Source organism: Oryzias melastigma, linkage group LG10, assembly GCF_002922805.2.
Source record: "Oryzias melastigma strain HK-1 linkage group LG10, ASM292280v2, whole genome shotgun sequence".
NCBI lineage: Eukaryota > Metazoa > Chordata > Actinopteri > Beloniformes > Adrianichthyidae > Oryzias > Oryzias melastigma.
This window is the reverse complement of record NC_050521.1, coordinates 6,051,035-6,070,563: the sequence shown is the minus strand read 5'-3', so window position 1 is coordinate 6,070,563 and position 19,529 is coordinate 6,051,035. Positions and strand designations below refer to the sequence as shown.

The 19,529-nt window shown below is 38.1% G+C and overlaps 1 protein-coding gene across 6 annotated transcripts in view; it reads left to right on the top strand.

The window, feature by feature from the left end:
* Nucleotides 1-19,529, top strand: part of diaph2 (diaphanous-related formin 2) — a 406,507-nt gene that overhangs the window by 120,272 nt on the left and 266,706 nt on the right. For all 6 annotated transcript variants that reach the window (XM_024283228.2, XM_036214087.1, XM_036214089.1 and 3 more), the window contains 5 exons: nucleotides 4,445-4,553; nucleotides 7,354-7,464; nucleotides 8,671-8,783; nucleotides 13,389-13,505; nucleotides 18,452-18,570. In XM_024283228.2, coding sequence (XP_024138996.1) covers nucleotides 4,445-4,553; nucleotides 7,354-7,464; nucleotides 8,671-8,783; nucleotides 13,389-13,505; nucleotides 18,452-18,570 — 569 coding nt within the window. The remainder of the gene's footprint in view (nucleotides 1-4,444; nucleotides 4,554-7,353; nucleotides 7,465-8,670; nucleotides 8,784-13,388; nucleotides 13,506-18,451; nucleotides 18,571-19,529) is intronic.

The following is a 19,529-nucleotide window of genomic DNA, read 5'->3' as shown; positions in this document are numbered from 1 at the left end:
CACTTGCGGCTGTAAAATGCTTCAAAGCGCTATTGCTTTCAGCAATCAGACGCAATTTCTTCAGGAATTGCAAATCTAGTTTTCTTTTGACACTGCATACTTTGATTACCCCCCATTCACATTTTTCTATGAGATAAGCCAATATTTTAAGTTTTTATCATTACTAAAAACTTTATTATCAACACAACATTTCTGATAGAGGGATCTGATGGCATGAAAGTGTAAAACGTGGTCTTACACTCCTATGCTTTAACACAAATGCATCTCAATATATGTGAACAAAGGGAACACAAGCCAAAGTGTCCAAAATTATTCAGCACTTTTCTATAAAAATGAGATTAATGACTCAGATGGGATCTCATGCCCTGAGGCTGCTTTCATTTATCTTTGTAAATACAAATCAGCCCCAGTCAGAAGTGCTGCAGTTCTCACTGAACTCTGCCTTTTTCATCAGTATCCTGTTTGGTGAAATAAATGGATTGCCCCTTAATTATTCTGTTGAGACCAATATTTACAGTTTAGGGACAACATGAGTTCCTATAGTTCTGCCAAAGCTCTTGCTGGTGCAGAAACTGATTTTTCCCCAACACTTTAACAATGGGTGGCACATACTCTCTGAGAGACCCCACACCAAACAACATATTTACTTCTGTGAGCACAAACTGCATCAACAGATGACCTGTAGGAATCAAACGCTGCATTGCAGTTCAGTCTCTCGATATTTCATGAAGCAGCCAGTGCAGTTGCCACACAATACAGCCTGGTTGACAACCTATAAATTGGATGTTACTGGAATTATTTATTATTTTTTCCCCCCGCTCTTGTTGTTTTCCATGGGGAAACATTAAAATAACAATGTCAAGTCAGTTTGCAAACGGCAAAATAGGCAAACATACATATTCTGCCGGGAGAGCGGAGCTCTGCAACGTATCTCTTATCATTGACCGTCCAAATAAGTGTCACAGTTCTGACATTTACTTAGTGTACTTTCAGGAAGCTGCGCCGTTTTTTGTGCACGCCATCAAGGAGTTTGAATTGAAATGATTTGACCTTTATTTTTCTTTTTTAAAGATCCATTTTATGTGGGAATCAAAAAAAAGGAAAACAACAAAAAACAAGAATAAAACAGGTGATTTGACAGTGGACAACTAAAACATGACCTTAATATACTGAGAGGCAAACCTTTTGTTCCTCAAAATGAAGCTGTATTTTTTGTTGTTGTTACTTTCAAGTTTTCACAATCTGTATTTGATTAGTGTCTTGAAATCTAACAACTCTGATTGTGATTAAGTGTAAAATCCTCCCTTGTTTTTGCCAGAGGAGTTTGTTGCCTGGTAGGTTTTCTTTGGGACCAAATTAGTCATTACAGGAAAAGGTTAGTGACAACAATTAGTTGCTCCATTTAAGTATTCAGTGTGTCTTGTTGAAAGCTGGACACTGGGGCCGACCATAATGAGTGTAGCAGGTCTTGCTTTCATTATTGTTCTTAATTAGATGTTCTTAATTACAGCGGGGCTTTTCCTGTGGCATGTCATTATGTCTGCTGTGAAAAAGGTGATGCTGCTGCGGTGGTGCCAGCTCTAGCATGGACACAGCGACCTCTGTAACCTCTTAAAAAAATGGACGAGATGTTTTTATGTTAATGTCTAAATCTTCAATGAAAGGAGATAATTCTAGTTTTTCAGGTTGACACAATAGATTTTTTTTATTTTTTTTATCTTTTATTTTTGTTTGCTGAAACTTAAAATACCAGTAGCTGCTCATAAATGAGCTTTCAATTGAATCATGACTTTTTTAAAGATGTACTTGAGTCATTTTCTAATCAGAGCACTGATGCAGTAAATGAGCAGCAAGACCATTTCTCTGCTCAGCCGCCACATCCCGACTCACTACTACTATATTAAGCATAGATGAGGTGTTTTGGATCATGCATATGCCTCTTTTTTTTCTCTCACTCATAAGATCAGAGTGTTGCTATGATCATAGCCTTGGATTAAAACGTAGGGATCGTTTGTAAATGACAGCCAAAGCTGCTCCTGTGTCACTTTTCCTGCTCAGAAACTTCTCCGATGCTGCGACTTCAACTTATGTTCGGCACCCACTTTGACTTACAGCATCAAAAGAGCACACGATGAATTAGGCATGTTTATCTCGCCTCACTTTTAGCTCCGTCTGAACTGGCTTTAAAGCCACTCAGTACGCGGCGGCTTCGCGTGTTTGGCTGTGACTCTGTGACATCATGTCAGAAAGGGAATCTTTCTTCCGCTCTGTTTTAAGCTTACTCTGCAACAAAGTGTCATGTTAGACCAGGGGTGGGCAAACTACAGCCGGGGCCCATATGCTATTTAACTATTTAATCTGACACGCCAAACTGGAATAAATTATGTTGATAATCCTTATTAATGTTTTATTTTCCCTGTAATTCTGGTAGCTCCCATGGTGCACTACAAATACATAGACCTTTGTTTAAGTGTAGAAAGTTAATCTGCATTCATGCAGTGTTGGAGGATTTGGTGTTTTTCTGATGGACATTTTTCAAAACATCCAACTCCACTTGAACGCAGTGTTTCTTTGAAACTATGATTAATAATATGCTAAACAGGCATTCTTGAATGCATTTTTAGGATATGATGTTCACACAGCTCTGTCTCTACCTGATGGTAGTGCATATACTAATAATTAGAAGATGCTGCATGCGAAATGTTAAAGTAGTGCAAATCTTGCTTAGGCTTTTTATTTCACAGCTTTATTATTATTTATGAAAGACTTAATGTCATAGAATTCCAGCTGGGTACAATTATTAATATCTCCGTCATGATCATTTTTCAAATGGTTAGAATTCCCGTGAATTGAAAAGGACATTAAAGAGACGTCACTAGCATTGATAAGTCAAACAGTTTTAACGTATAACGCACATTCAATGACCATGCATTTTGTATGTAGTGCCCAAAGGTGGACTTTAAAACTTGCGTGTTGAACATGGAAGTCCGAAACTCGCATAGAGGCACATTTAGATTGACTTTTCATTGGAAGTGGTCGCTTGTATGCGTGTTTTCATACCAGATGTAAACGTAGCATAAGTTTGCATTTCTCCCTGAGATACATCAACCCATCAAATGACAATAAATACAGAACGGAATTCAAACTTTTGAAATAAAATCTCTAAATTGTGCTATATATATATGTGCATACATTTTCAAACAAAATTAAACAATTTAATCCAAATTTCCCATTATTTCTTTCTCTTATAGAGTGTGTTACAAAACACTCCATGCATCTGCTCCTGGTTTGGCATCTCTGTCAAATCTTAGAACTATTTGTGGCCCACCAGTCAAAAAGTTTGCCCATCCCTGTGCTAGACAGTCACGCACTACTTCCTGTCTTCTAATCAGCTAGTCATATGTTGCTCATGTCATTTTTTTTGTGTCCTTACAGGGTAATTAAAAAAAGGAGCACCTCTTAATCAAAAAAGAGTGTGATGATTGCATTATTCTTACCTCTTTGTCCTATCATAAACATAACAATTTAAATGAAATTTTAATCAAACATTGTAGGTCAGCTATTATGCACTCGCACAAAATATATTCTGTTAGATGTTCTGCAGTTTGACCTGTTTAGAGCATTAAAAATTAGGGGTGTGGTAAAAAACCGCTTCAGTGATATATCATGATATTTCACTTGGTGATACTTGAATCGATTTAAAATGCTGACGAAGTGATATCTAATTCATTTTTTGTGAGTGCCATTCATCGTCTGACGTTAGTTTTTCCACCTAAACCTCCGACCACTAGTTGGCAGCACAGCACACTTTAAGCAGCTCTGCCAGAAAAACAAGATCTCGCGAGAACCAGCTTGTGTTAAATTCTCAGTCTCAAATATTCAGTTAGCCTTGATGTTTTTGTTCTTATAAGACATGCATGACTTAGTTTTTTTTCTAAGTCATACTCTTAAGTAAAAAAAAGAAAAAGTGAACAATTGTTCTGGTACAGTCTTGTGATATATTGCAATATATATCATATATCCCTTACTAAAAATGTCAACAACTGATGAAATGCTTTTTCTCTACTGGTATAATTTCTAATCATGATATAATAATATTTTTTTGAATATTAAATAGTAATAAAGCTTCCTATTCTTTATAGATACTTATACACTTTTGTCTTGAATCGGTTGTTTCTCACTCGATCATGTTGTTTACCTTTAGTCTTTTTGTGAATAAATTTGTAGCACAATGTTGATAATTGCAAACAACCTACAACATCAAAATTGTTGCATATGTCAGTAACTAAAGACTGGCTAAGTAGGCATCCATGTAGACGTCCACTCAATGGAGGGTAAGATGTATGCAGTTTGAGCTAAAAATTGTGTGTAAATGTCCTGTCAGAGAGCGGATAAAGCGTATATTTTTACGTTTGCTTTCTCCCTGTTCCTCTCTTTCCTCTAGCCTAGATAAGATTCTGGCTGCGATGACGATTGCTGCAGAGAGGAACAATAAGGAGAGGTTTGCTCCAATTGTGGAAGGGCTGGAGAACCACGAGGCACAGCAGCTCCAGGTGAGTAATTAGAAAGACAGTGTCCAATGACACCATGCAGACGTCCTGCAAATTCATGCAGTCAATTATCAAAAAAAAAAAAAAAATCCACTAACCGAGACAATCTGGAACACAATTGCAGGTTTTTGCCATGCACAGTCCAGAGACAGCATCATTCACGCAACTCTTCTTTGCCATGACGACCCCTCTGGGTGCAGGCAAAACCGAAAATAGCAATTTTGGAGCTATTGGGCACTTTGTGGCCCATTGTGCTTTAGCCTCAGCTGTCATTTCACATTTTTCTTGGCTTCTGTCTTCATGTCGACTTGTCCATATTGCAGCTCTTCCCACACATGACAGGATGCAATATTAAAATGGGGTTACTAGAATACACTCTGTGCTGCAGTTTTAATCAAAAACATCGAGTGCACTTATCCCCCCTCCTGAATTTCTCTGCTCTTTTTTGGAAACAAGGAAATTGGACCAGAACTTGTTTTTTTCTCACATTTCCTTTTCCTCTCAAAGCTTTTACTTGTTTTTTTTTTTTTTTTTTTGTTCTCACATTCTACAAACACGTCTCCATGCTTTTTTCCATGTAGCTGTCAAGTTGAGTCTCGGAGGACTCGATGTGAAAGGGCAACAAAGCACCATGCCTCTCCTCATTTTCACTTGTGTTCTTCGGCAGCAGGAAAATATATGTTCTGGCAACAACAACACCACTTAAGACACATTTTTTTGAAGTCTAAAGCGGGGAATTACTTCAGGAATTAGTTTAGCTGGAGGGCTTGGGAAGGAAAAGTCATGAGGAGAACTAATGAGGTGGCTGGTGGAAGAGAGAGTAGATATTCTTTTATTAGGAGCTTCTTGTTTTTCTGCTAAATTTTGCTGTTAATGAAATGAAGCTCTGCTAATTGTGGAGTAAATTAAAATACTTTGCTGATGCGGGGGTTTCAGGGAAATTAATAGACTTCCAATCCAAAGCCTGTGACGGTCTATAGAGCTAGACTTTGCTAATGTGATTAAAATGTGCTTCAGATCAGGGTAGACTTCTCCACCAACCGTGTGAGAAAGTTTCAACTTTCAGAACGTACCGGTCACGCCACCTTTAATTTTAATGCTCCGAGTACCCCCTCGGATTCAGCCCAACTCAACACAGATGATACTCCCACTCCCCAACCCTGACACTTCCCACTCCTCAAAATGTGACTGAAGCCTGTTTGAGCTGCTTGATGTAAGTATACAAGAGAAAAGAAGGAATTTTTCATGAGCTGCATGGGTTTATTTCACACTGTGAAGCTTTGAGTTCCTTTCATGTATCCAGCCTCTGGTGGATACAATAAAATGTCAGGTTTCAGTGAATGTCCTTACAGTGAACATCCTTATCCTGAACATAAGTCTGCCATGTTTCTGATTCCTAAAATTTCTGCTGCACGCAACAGCTTGAAAAAGTTAGTACACCAGAGACATTTAGGCTTGAAAAACACTGGCATATCTTAGTCTGATACATTGGGTGAAGCAAATTAAGCCATAAAAAACAGACATATTTCACAGAGCTTGCTCCAAGTTGCAAAAAACTCCAAAAAAAGCTCCAAAAACACATAAAAAAGCTTGAACCTTCAGTTTGAAAAAGCTTGTAGTTATGATGTAGAAATTACAATAAGCGGGCCACAGACTCCCTCCTCTACTCTATTCTAATGAACCCCCTTGTAAAATAGATCCTCGTATGTCTTCATTTTCCTCCACTGAGCTGCTCAAAACCGTACGTCTGGATAGCTCAAATATTGCTCTCCATATTTTGTTGTGCCAATAAAGTTAGGTTGGGATTTTGAAGGATTGGTGATGCAAATAGGGGGCGGAGTTGCTCTGCTCCTTTGGTCCCGCCCACAACTCAGTGGTGAATTTCTGATAAATATAAACAGCTAAAATCAACAAAATTGTAATTAAAAGTCCACTAGCAAAAAATAGATCAAAAAAGGATCGGAGTAGGTCTTTAATACCACATACCAGGCGTGCGTTCGGGTCAGTTTCAGAAAACAGCGTTTTGCATTGTCCAAGGAGATCCGTCAGCCTGCTATTGATCGCCTGTCTGAGGTGAACCATCTTATCCGTGGCGTGCTCCCTTGAAACACTTTACTGCTCATTATAATTCATTCGCGATTTCCTCCTCACCCCAAGTCAACCACTGAGCTCTTACACACGCTCAAAAAACACACAAATATTCCCACAAATGTAACATTATCAATAAATCTATAAATAGCTGCACAGGTGGTTAAGAGACACAGCAGAGCTGAGATTTCTGTTTCTCTTTTTCTAAATCTTGTAGAATTTTAAAGAAACTGCTAGAAGAAAAGGAAAATCTGAAACAGGAATCAAGTAAATTAAAATAATAATTTTTACTGCAATTAACTAATATATGTGGTCGTGATTTTATCTTTCCAACATGCCAATAACATTTCAGCAAGGAAACACAATTGAAAATTCAAAAAAATAAAAAAAACTTATTAACATAAGAATGGGGACAGTTCTTACTAAATTTGGGCATGTTGGTCAAGGAGCGGGCAGAAGCCGAGCTTTTTAAAGCCAGCCCCTTTTACTTTTCCTACTAGTTTAACAACACATGTTCATATATAAGCCTGCAATCAAAGAGAAATAATAATGACAAATAAATCAACATTTTACACAGAAACTTTTTAGGTAGTTCTTATTTATATTAATTTAAAAGTTCTGTTGCCCTTCAGATTGTGGGAAGACAGAAAACATATGTCTATGTTTTCCTTTTATCTTTAAGTCATTATTTTTCCTCTCTTTGGGTTCTTCACAGGTTGCTTGCATGCAGCTGATCAACGCCCTGGTAACCTCTCCTGATGACCTCGACTTCCGGATACATCTCCGCAACGAGTTTTTAAGATGTGGCCTCAAAAAGATCCTGCCTGTGAGTTACAAGACTTTACTTCACACCTTTTTTGTATTTGTGTTGGTAAAACCAGCCTAAATACTGAATTTCCTCATTTATATGTATAGATGACTCTTTTACCTCTATTTCACATCAAAATGTACTTGTGGAAAATCCAACGCCCAATTTTTAAACATTATTTTCCTCAAAAATAAAGTCATCAACAGATTTTTCTGTAATTATTATTTATGCAGCAGGATATCAAACCCATTGATTTAAGTGCAGCAGTGCATTTCATTAAGGATTTTTGACATCTGAGGTCAGCCGCTATGTAAATTCCGAGTGGAGAGTCCTGCCACAGTTTGATTAGTCGCAGCAGAGCCTTGCTGAGAGTGTGAAGAGTTAGCACCTCTACACACAGGCATCATTATCCACAACCACAGTGTACACATCTTCACATGAGCCGAAGGCAAGCCAGCTCCAGCTCATCACTCAAACTCTCATTTGTTGCAAGTGGGGTGAACGTGTCACGGAGCCAGTTGTTAATAAGTCATCCCAGCTGCTCCTGTTGATTATTGCAGTCATTACTTTAATTATCTTCAATTCTGCTCCCTGATATGAAAGAATCTCCATGTACAGTCATTTATGAATCCTACATTTACCGCTTGTATTGCCTGCCTTCAGACTGACACTCCTTCATCTAATTATGAGTTATACTCAGGAGTCATTGTGGCTGTTGGCAAAGAAAGAGTGAACGCCGCTGGAAAAGACAACATGTTTTGTTTTGTTCTGATAGTCCTTGACGCCTGCATTTGGCTGTCTTCCCTTTTTCCTTTTCCCTACTTTTTTTTCCTTTTTTGTGATGTGTGTGTCATTGTGAACCTCCCACTGAATCTGTGTTGCTTGCTGAAGACAGATGGCGCACCCAGAAACAGTGCAGGGTGATTGATACGTACAGAAATTGGGTTACATGTGGCCTTGTCTCAGTTCCTAAACTCCTTGTCTGGTGATTCATGGAGAAGTGACATAAAGGCCCCCTGCAGCCCCTTGTGGCTGATACAGGTGTGCAGGAACCGGTGTTGTGTGAAATATTTAGTGTGCGTGTTTGGGGCGTCTCACTTTCCATTTAGCTTTGTTCTATTTCTGTGGATTTTCAGAGTCGATCTAGTTAACAGACATGCATTCAATAATGAAGCCCCTGTGATGTTCTCAACAATATGGTACGCCCGTCTTCACTCATTCTAGGAGCTGAAAGAGACAGAGGAGCTCGACATCCAGCTCAAGGTGTTCAACGAGAACAAGGAGGAGGACTCCATCGAACTGTCCCATCGCCTTGATGACATCCGGGCTGAGATGGAATATCCTTTGCCGTTTGTTTTGGTCGAATGCACATGCACCAGCTAAGAGAGGAGCAATGATGTTTAATCCTTTAACACTGGAGATGTCCTTAGCGACACCTGAATAAGACATACTGTAAGTCTTTACGTGATCAGCGTGAATCACTTTGTTCTGACACAAAGAAAAGCTGCTTTTCATAGCAAATTTACACTGAAATGCAACACATTACTAACAAAAAGTGCTGCTTTCCACTTTTCTCCATGGCAGAATTAGTTGCTTTATTTAGATTGCATAAACACTTCACTACTGTAAAGCAGGTATCCCCAAACTTCTGATCCACTCCACACACACACACACACACACTTTTGGGCCACCCTGCCCAAACACTAACAGACACGCATATATATGTATATATATAATTTTTTTTTCTCAATCTGGCCGGTCAAGACCCACATAGAACGTGACTTTATATTCCACCCTTCTGGAGTCTGAACTATGACAGGAGAGGGTAGAATATTTATTGGTTTATTAGAAAAATAAATGTTTTAGTATTATTTTTTTCTGTGAAGATTGCAGAAAGGAATTGTTTAAAATTTGGTTATGTATGGCTTCCTGGTTAGACCTAATTGTTTGCGTTTAGGCTGTGATTGTTAAACTTTTTCTGTTTGCTTACAAACCAAGCCCAGTCCCACATCAGAGAAGAAATCGGTTACGTGGGCCTCACAAAAAAAAAAAATAAATAAATAAAAAAAAAAATTGGGGACCTTTGCTGTAAAGTATTGTGTTTCAGTGCAAGGTCGCTTTTCTCTGCCTCATAGTCTGCTGGAATTAAGTTAATCCCAATAACAATTCAAGAGTCACAGTTGTCAATAGAAATTAAGCATTGGAGCTAAATCTCTGGTGAAAATCAACATTCACTCCGGCCTCGGTAACACATATTTAAGTGACAACTTTCAATTAAAAGTCTATGTAAACATGCATAAACACACATTTTAGTTCAAAACTCTCTTTGTCGTGCATGATTACGCATTTTTTTGGGCTACAAAACCATTGAACCTGCAGTTGAATTTGACAAATCAGAGACTCTAATTTGGGAGTGACGTATGGATGGCGTCTCTTTCAATTCACGGAAGAGCCAACCGTGAATTGAAAGACATGTGCTATCTTCGGGTAATGACAATCTAATGTGAACACTGAAGAATGTGCGTCACATACCTGGTATAAACGTAGCTTTAAAGGGTTAAATGCAAACTACTGATTTGTTGAAGATAATTTTCTCTAGGTTTGGTCAATATAAAAAGATCAAAGGAACCATAGCACAGTATGTAACTCCCTCTCTGGTCAATTACAGCCACTTCCAGTGGACTTGCAGCCTCCTCATTTCTCCATTTTGTATTTTTCCCCATTCTACGAAGGTTTAGGTATAAGTATAATCTAAAAAAAGAGGGGGTCAAATAGTTTAGCTTTTCCTAATATTTAATATGGATCTGTTTTTTTTTCTTTTGCAAGATGACTTCTGACCTACGACCCTTCAAAAAAAAAAAAATCTTTTTTGCTCCAAACAGTTAGTGTAAAAGTTAACAAGACGAGAAGTAATTTAGTCCCCTGGTGGAAAGTTTCCCAGAAAAAAAACCTTTTAATAATTCAAAAATACTGTAAGGCCGTGTATGAACGGCTGACATTTCCAGCAGACAAACCAGACTCTGACATTGTTATGCAAATGTACAATCCTGCATCCTTTTTTCCCATCAAATCCCACAGTTCTTGCTCGAACACAAAAGTACCCCTGTGAGTGACAGTTTCTGTTGACACGTGTAAGCGGGGGGGAGGAGGTTGCGTATGTGTGCCCACAGACAAGATGGAGAGAGAGAAAAGGTTCACCTGGATTAATGATGTGCTTGAGCGGGTTCACAAATGAGAAGGCCTAATGTTTGTTTCCAAGGACAATGTGGTATTGATCTGTGAGCTATGGGCATGATTGGAATGCCTAGGTTACCCTTTGTCCCTTTGTCTGCACCCCCCCCTTCCTGAACACACTCAGAAAACACGTGAGCTCACGATGGCCGTGCTCTTCTACCCGCTTGTGTGTCTTGTTTTTGTCAGTCGCTTCCTGCATATTAACCTGAAGAGCCAGACCTCGTCTTTGTCCGGCCTCAAGTCCAGGTGCTGGGGAGGTGACTCCCGGCCTATAATAAATATTAATGAACTGTGGGATGGTGATTGATTGACCCCTCCACCGACCAGCCCACATCACACTTGACTGCCACTCATGTTTATTCACCGCTCGGAGAGAAAGTGTAGACCGAGGGAGAGGCTGAGAAAACAAGCTGAGACGGGGCTTTGCTACTGGATACATATGCGTTTTACATGAGGTTTATGTCTGCAGTTTAGTGATAGATGACGCTGGCGATGACTAGTTGGATACTTTCCCAGTGTGAGCTCCGTCTCCAGTCTTCTCAAATGCAGCTATGGTGAGGCGGTAATTGAATCTCACAGGGTTGGTAATTCTCTCAGGCTTTATATGCGGCTAATGCAAGGGAAGGAAATGATACTTTAGAGGAGCTTTACCCCATTTTTGTTTCTCTTGGATGAAAAAAAAAGTGTGATACCAGTTTAAAGACAAATGAAACACAAATATAAGAGAAACGTTGACCAGTACTAATAAATCAACAAAGAAAGATGTTCAATAGTGTTTTTTTTTAGATTTTATTGTATCCCACCCACTATAGGATGTTAAATCACTGTTGCATCAACTGGATACATTTCCTAAATCACTTATAGACTAAACGGAAGCCACAGAAAATGGTGCCACAGTTGCAGGAAATGTCACATGATGGAGGCGAGACCTGTACGTTGCTCTTTGGAAAATTTGAACGTTGGGTGTCAGGATAAACACTTGATGTTAAGATGGCAAGCAGGTTTTCATCTCTGCAAGAATAACAAGCTACTGTCTCCCCAGGCTACCTTTTTCTGCATGCGTGCACATATCTGAGAGGCTTATCAACTTCTTCAGACACACAGTTGCCCTCCACAGGGAAATGTTCCGTTCTGAGGCAAACAAATTAACCTCCAAATCACTCGTTTTCCTCAGTTCTCTTCTTGTTAGAGGTAGAGTTTTTCTGTTGTATTAACTTTTTGAGAAACACAAATTTGACAGTTATGCTAATCCCTTATTAGCACATATAATGTTCAAACAATAAAGGTGTCGTCGTACTGTTAATGGTTGTTTTTTTTTTTTTTTTAGTCTTATTGTTTCTGCTCTGTGCTTCAGTCAATAACTTGGGTGACTAACTTTTTTCTGGAAGATTTAAACTCCAAAAAAGAGTTTAGAAATAAAAACGATGCATAAAAATTCATTAACAGTTGGTTCGCATAGCAAAGCTAAAATTAAAGCAGCGTGTGGCTGCTTTAATTTTTGGCTCACAAAGACTTCCTGCCCCACCCTTGCTACTTCCTTTTGACCTCCCCTCAATGGCAAAGTGGATGCTACACACCCTCCTTCTTCCCCTGCCACCCTGGTCCAACCTGCATGTGACAAATTATACAAAAAAAAAAAAAGGTGGCTTTTCTGGTGGTTTTATCTCTTTAGCAATTTTTCCCCTCTTTTTTTCGATGTCAATGTTTTTCTTTTTTTAAAGAATTAACAAAACAATTTTTTTTTCTTTTTGGCAACAGATGTTTTAGGTTAACCATGCCCACATTTTAAATGTGTTCGCACAATATTCCGGTATAAAAATGTGCCACTTTTGCAAAGTTGTCACGCTGACGCCATTCAAAATCTACAAACTTTAAAACCAGAATTTTATGCACATGGAATTTTTTGCTGAAGGATCAAAATCCCTTTAAGTTTAAATTTGTTGAATCAATAGAGATTTTTTTTCTTTTCTTTTTTTTTTTTGCCTTAAAATTAAAGATGGTGGCCTCTTCCTGAGGTCAAAGGTCAATTAATCTTCAGTTGTGGTTGCAGACTGTCAGACAAAATTCATTATTACATTTTGGTAAGTTTTTGAGCATGTGATGAAGCAAAATTACAGAAACAATCTGGTCCTCGCCGTCCAGGACGGCTGCAAGCCATAATTATTCCCCATATACTGTATATAGTTAACTTAAAAATAACATAAAGATTTTTGCAAACAGTAAGCAATCAATAATCCTCTGTATGTTTTTTTTTGTAATTATTTTAAATAAATCGGCAGAATCATAGCTGCATACCAAGTAATTCCACCTACAACAAATGTTATTTTTGTGTCGTTTGTTTCTCTTTTGTGCAAAGGTTTTGAGTAACAAAGTCAATCTGTGGGAGAGCTCTTTATAGAAAGCCCTCCTCTCAACTTGGCTTTATACTGTGAAGCAGGTCCCCTGAGAGATAATAGAAATTACGTCTCTGTTCCCTTGTGCACAATGATAGCTGTCAGAAAAGCTGAGCTGAGAAAGAAAAGAAAATAAATATTCACAAAGGAAGTAGCAATGGAAAAAAAAAAGCGTTCACAGAGGTTGATTGATGCCAATCTGGGTTTCATATCAAGAATTTAGCCTTGACATTTTAATGAATTCATTCTGGATTGAAATAAACAAGAATATTCCCCAATATGATGTTTTTCCTTAACCTTTGTTCTTTCCTGCACTGATATGAATGAAGTGTACCATCTCCTCTCCAACATGGTGAAAGACACTGCATCAGAGGCCTACTTCCTGTCAGTCCTTCAGCACCTATTGCTCATCAGAAATGACTATTACATCAGGTAAGCTTTGTTTGGTTTGTACGTACCGCTGACCTCCATTCGCTATTGACCTGGTGGGGCTAGCGCTCTGAGTGATCATTCCTCGTTTTTATTTTAAAGCAAGAGATGGTAAAAGATCACACATCATATTAAACTTACTGGTTTTGACCTCAAAGATTCATTTTTTTCTCGTGTTTGACTGGCTGCCTGCCTTTTATCAACTTGTGTTTAAATGTGCACACTGGAGAAAATGAAGGTTCTTTACAAAAGTGGGAGTCAAAAGTGAGACAAGAGGTACTGTATTGTAAGGAAAGTGGAATCTTTATCAAACTCTAGTAACTGTGGAAGTATTGTAGTGTATGGGAGTAAACTGAGTCAACAAATGCAGTGTAAAAGGCAGAGTTACATTTCCTTCCTGCAGTGGTATGCCACTTTACCAACTAATGCCTAGCATCCCTACAGGGGTTGACCTATAGGAGTTCTTGAGATGTTTGGCTCATAGAGGGTCATAGAGAGGTGCAGCCACATCTTAAAGGGAGAGCAGGTGTGTCTTGCAGTTCCCTTGAGGCTCATGTGGCCATGAAAATGGCATCATGAAAATGGACATATGATTGTTGTACATGTGGTAAGTGTATCATGAAGTTACGAAAATAACTAATATTTCATAAATAATTATTTTTTTAGTGTTCCAACGGTAATATATGATTATATATGGATATAGTTCACTCTGAAAGGCTTTAGAAAGTCATGAAATAGCCCCTTTAAGTCGAGACACTTACATTCTAACTTTCATCTTCTTCACAGAAACTCAAAGTGGTATTGTCCTTGACATTAAATAGAAAATGTGGGAGTTTATTAATCTTTTTTTGACAATTTGATTGAGCAAAAAATGTTATTACTTCAACACATTTAGCTTGGCGTCAAAGTTTATAAGCCTTAAACTTTCATCAGTTTAAACTGAAAAGGTTGGCTTTGGTAGGATATAAAAAGTTTGTGACCAAAGAAAAAACAGAGGTTCATTGAAATTTTAAGTTATCTGCAAAGATTTTCCATTATCCAGGACAGGTTTGAGAAGATTGTGCTCCTTTGAATTCCAACTGCTAATGAAAAATCCAACGTATTTCATCGCCCTTGTATTTGTGGTTAAAAAAAAAAGAGTTTTAACTCTTTTTAATTTTCAGCGATATGGCTGATGAGGCTCTATCCACTCTGTTATGTTAAATTAAAAAAACAAATAATTCCAAATCAACACTTTACATTCACACTTTTCTCTTCAAACCATGCGAATAAATCATTTGCCAAAAAAAAAAAATAACATTTACTCGCACTTTAATATAATTAAACTAAATGTATTTTCAACACAAAGACAATTCTAAAGTCTTACTATGCAATAAAATGAATCAACACTTCTACAATTTCTTCTCGGTGTTGATCGTACTCGCTATTGAAAGTGCATCTCGTCCAGGAGAGCTCCACAAAAGCTCAGCGTATTTACAGAACTGTTCTGATAACGGCTCACATCCATAACAAGTAATCAGCTACCGTTTATTTAACTGCAGACTGTTTAATGGAACAACACAGTTGGCAATTACATTTTGAACTTGTTGTCGACATTGTTGTTTACCAGCGCTCTGCTAATAATCATATAGTAAATATAAAAACATGGAAAGAACAACAGTTATTTCATCAACAGAAGCTGGTACGATCTAATCCACATTCGAGTAACCGTTGTTAAAGATTTTTAGAATAAAACTAATTTCAAATCACCTATTGTTTTATTGGATAAAAAGTGATGAGGAAGTGGAAAAAGTTGTTTTTTTTTTGTTTTTTTTTAACAGAGGTTCCAATGTGGTCAGAGCAGCACAGATGAATCAAATGCTGTGTCAGCACTTTTTTTTCCTTTTTTGGAAAACTAAGACTTAAAATGAAACATAGAAGATTAAAGCAGAATAAAAGGAAGATGAATTTAACAAAACCATTTGCTGTCCCCTTAGAGTTATGAATTATGTATTCCTCATCACTTTAAAGGACATAAGGGATGGATTTCACATAAACCATTCACTATCCCTGTGTCCACCTCTCCCCCAGTGTTCATTTACATCCCTCTCTGACAAAAATCGGTGCAAACCTGGACCAGTAGAAAAAAAAAAGGTATTTTTTTTTTAAAGATATGTTTTTGATTTTCTTTCCCCTTCCAGCTGTTGTAACAAATGCATGGAGAAATTCCTGCACACAAACATTAACAACAGATCTGCTTTGACTGAAGCGTTTTCCTCCCCATATATCACAGCTGTGCAGTTAGGATGATGGAAGATGGAGCACTGCAGTGCATACAGCGATTTCCAATTTGTGCCATCCGTCTCTTTTCAGCCTTCACCTTTAAAGTTTGCACGCTTTCACTTTGTGAATAGGAACTATCACTGTTGAGATCAACTATTTCTGCAAAAGTTGGTTTCTCCAACAGTTATTGAGTACAACTGTGCGCAAAACCATTCTGAAAGCGCTACGTGAAGGTTTGACTGTCACTTTTAATTTTACTAAGAAAAACAGGATATTTTACTTTATTTGCGAGTAATTCATTAAATATTCAAATTAGTATTCCAATCATAACATTGTCTACGGTGTGTAAACTGCTCTGTCTACTTTAATTCTTCCTAACAAAACATTAGTTGTTTTTCTTGCCTCTGGGGCTTGGATTATGTTTGATAATTAATCTCTCCTTGCGAGCCTAATGAATGGGAGCACATCAAACCCACCCAGTAAATATAGAGCAGATCTGCTCTTTTGGAGCCTAGTGATATGGGGATTACACTGGTTTATGTGGAGCGGGGCTGGTTCAATTGGCTGGGGCTGTGCCGAACCGCATGCTATCAGTGGAAGAAATGGAGGTGCCAAAGCAAAAGAAGAGGTTGGGGGATGACGCCGGGGACATGTGGGAACCCAGCCCTGCCCACTGCTCAAGGGCCTGACAGTTCTGGGTCTCGCTTCCCGTCTCTAGTTATCTCTACCTAGCCTGTATCTGCTCGCCGGTGGAGGAGAATAAGGGAGGAATGGAAAAATAGGGTGGCTCATTGAGATAATAATGTGGTGTGCATTGGTGACAGCTGTAAGCCGAGTGCCACAGTGCTTAAGCCATGCAGGGCGACGTGTGAGCTTTCACCAGCTTGTGCCAGTCATGAGTGGGTGAATCCAACAGCTCAGGCTTAATTTATGGCTCTTTCTGCTTTCAAAACAGCACACCTAAATGCTATTTTTTCTTATTTACTTTGGCTCCAATATTTCTACTATTTGGCACTTCAGCTTATAACCCGATATGGTCTGTCCACCCACAAAGTATCTTGAAAAGACAGACTGTAAATTGAATAAATAGTAACTTCTTTCTATTTGTTGTTTGTCAGTCACAAAGTGCTCGTTATCACACTTTATTTTCCCTCCAAAACATGTTTTTTTTGTATGTTTCTGGTCAATAAAATTAGCCCACCCAGCAACAGGCACTTTGCTCACAGCTCTGCCTGCTACAATCAATTATCACATTTAAGTAACAGTGAAGCTTCCTCTGTGTTAATCCTTTCATGGCAGACCAACAAACCGCTGGGCTTTGATCTGAGTTCTTGCAACCTCCCGTCGTTGGGCGTCTCTGGTTTCTTTATTATATAAATCATAAAGAGTAGCTAAAAATAATGCATTCGAGCATATTTATTTATCAGGGATTTTTGGATCATATGGTGCACTCTTTGTCATCCGCTCGGTGTAAGATTACATACCAGACAAGGAGTCTGCAAAGACAAGAGATGTTTTCTAAAAAAAGGAATAGAGTTTATGTATATTAAAGGAACACGATCTGCCTCTAAAAGCTTGTTTGGGGTCTGTTTGGACTGTAGTGCTGATGAAAGAGCCCAGCTTTCATTTGGTGCCCATTTTGAACTAGTATTTACAGAAGAGACGGATGGCGTTGATGTGGGGATTGAATCAGAGGTCTGTCTGATTCCTGTAACCATATTGTTTCAATGGTCCTGTCTTCTTCAACCAGAGAAGTGTATTAAACAAATTACCTATATTATAAAGTAATTAGTCACAATTGATTGAATGTCTGTGGAGATGAATTTGGAAATGGAGATGAATTTCTAATGAGCTCTTGCCACACTGCAGAAACAATGTCTAAAAAAAACAGGCTTGTTGATTTTTGCTAAAAACTGCAACCACTGGGAATTATGAAACAATAGATAAAAATATGGTTGGAGTGAGACTTTAAATGGCAAAAAAACAAAACATCACCTTAATGCAGGACTTAAAATTGCAGATTACAAGCAACAGAGCCTTTGGAGAAAAAAAAAATAAACAACAAGAAACGAAAAAGAAGTATTTGTTGGTGTGATAATGTTAAATATCAACTTGAGCTCCGTGTCATGCTTAGAAAATTGGTATTTCTCAGTTTGTGGCTTCGTTTAAGATGGCATTGTGTTTGCTAAATGTCACTTGCAATTAAAGTTGATAATGTTACAGGAAAAGGTCACATAGCAACCTGTGTGGTGGCACTGGACTCAGTCTGATTCCCTCAGTCACACTGCCGTGTTTTCCTGCTCATTGTGCTTTCAGTTACACACATTACACTGATTAGATTTACATTTGAGTCTTTACCTCGCTTTTAATTGGCAGAGATGATTGCAAATTATCCAAGAGGGCAAGCGTGACCTCGACTAACCTCCGTCACCTTGAAATAGTAGCGCTATCCCATTTTGGGCCTCGCGCGGCCATTAATCTGCTAATTTCATGAACAGGGTGAAGCAAGTGATCAAATTTAATGGCGTTCCTATTTTCTGCGGCAGCAGCCTTTTTGACATGGCATTTTCTGACCTCTTGCTTTCGATGAGAGAATCGTTTTTGGCTAATTGGCCTTGTAAGGGTTTGTGTCACTCAGATCTTTCGTGGCCCGACTGATTGTTCCGCTTTGTTTTGTGACCCTTCAGGCCTCAGTACTACAAGGTGATAGAGGAATGTGTGGCTCAGATAGTTCTACACCGCAGTGGGATGGATCCGGACTTTGGCTATAGTAGAAGACTGGAGATGGACTTCACACACCTAATTGGTAAGTTTGCTCTGCACATTTTGACACATTGGAAAAAAGTAAATTTTAAACTTTTGTAAATAAAGTTTTGTGTCTTTATTATTCCTTTAGGTCTATCTACATCATATTAAAAAATGCCATCTTTCTGAACAAGTATCACAAAGAAATTCAATATACCATTATAGAACCATAGAGCAACTAGTTGTATATCACTCGTGGGTATATTTATAATTCTACAAAATAATAATGTAACAACACTTACTGGTCTCATTCAGCAACAGCTTTGTTCCTATCTAACAAAAGGTCATTAAAAGTTTCCAAATGTGTCTAAAGAATTCATGATCTTTAAAAAAAAAAAAAAAAAAACTCTTTCTTAGTCGACTTTTTAATGAGCTAGAGAAAAAAACATTTCTAGCTTTAGAATTTGAATTTCTTTTTATTTTCCTGGGGCAAATCCTTATTTTAATAATTTTTTGTGGACATTTCTCAACTATTTAACTTATGAGGCAGAAGAAGAACAAGACATGTTGGGGATTGAGTCTTTATGCTTTTTTGTCTCTAAATCTACATTTAAAACTTGATTTAAAAACATAAAAAAAGGAACATTAAAATGCAGGATTTCTCAAGTGAAGCTTACAAAACATAACAAACTGATGCAGTAAAAGGATACAATAGATACAATTAAATTTCACTGAAAAACATGCTGATCCGACTTTGTTGTATGCTTAAGCAGCAAAGTGAGCAAATAACTGTGCATGTTGAGCTTCTTTTTATTGGAAAACACTTGTGTGAATAAAGTGAGAGTAAAGACAAGAGGCCAGTAATGATGTGCATTAATGATCCTACAGCAGAGTCACACTGCATGGCTTTTTTCTCATGGTGTTCAGTTTTTAATGAACACATCATGATAACGTTTCCCCTCCTTGTCCACAGCTTCATTTACTGCATATTTTCTTAGTATTCTCACATGTATTATTTTT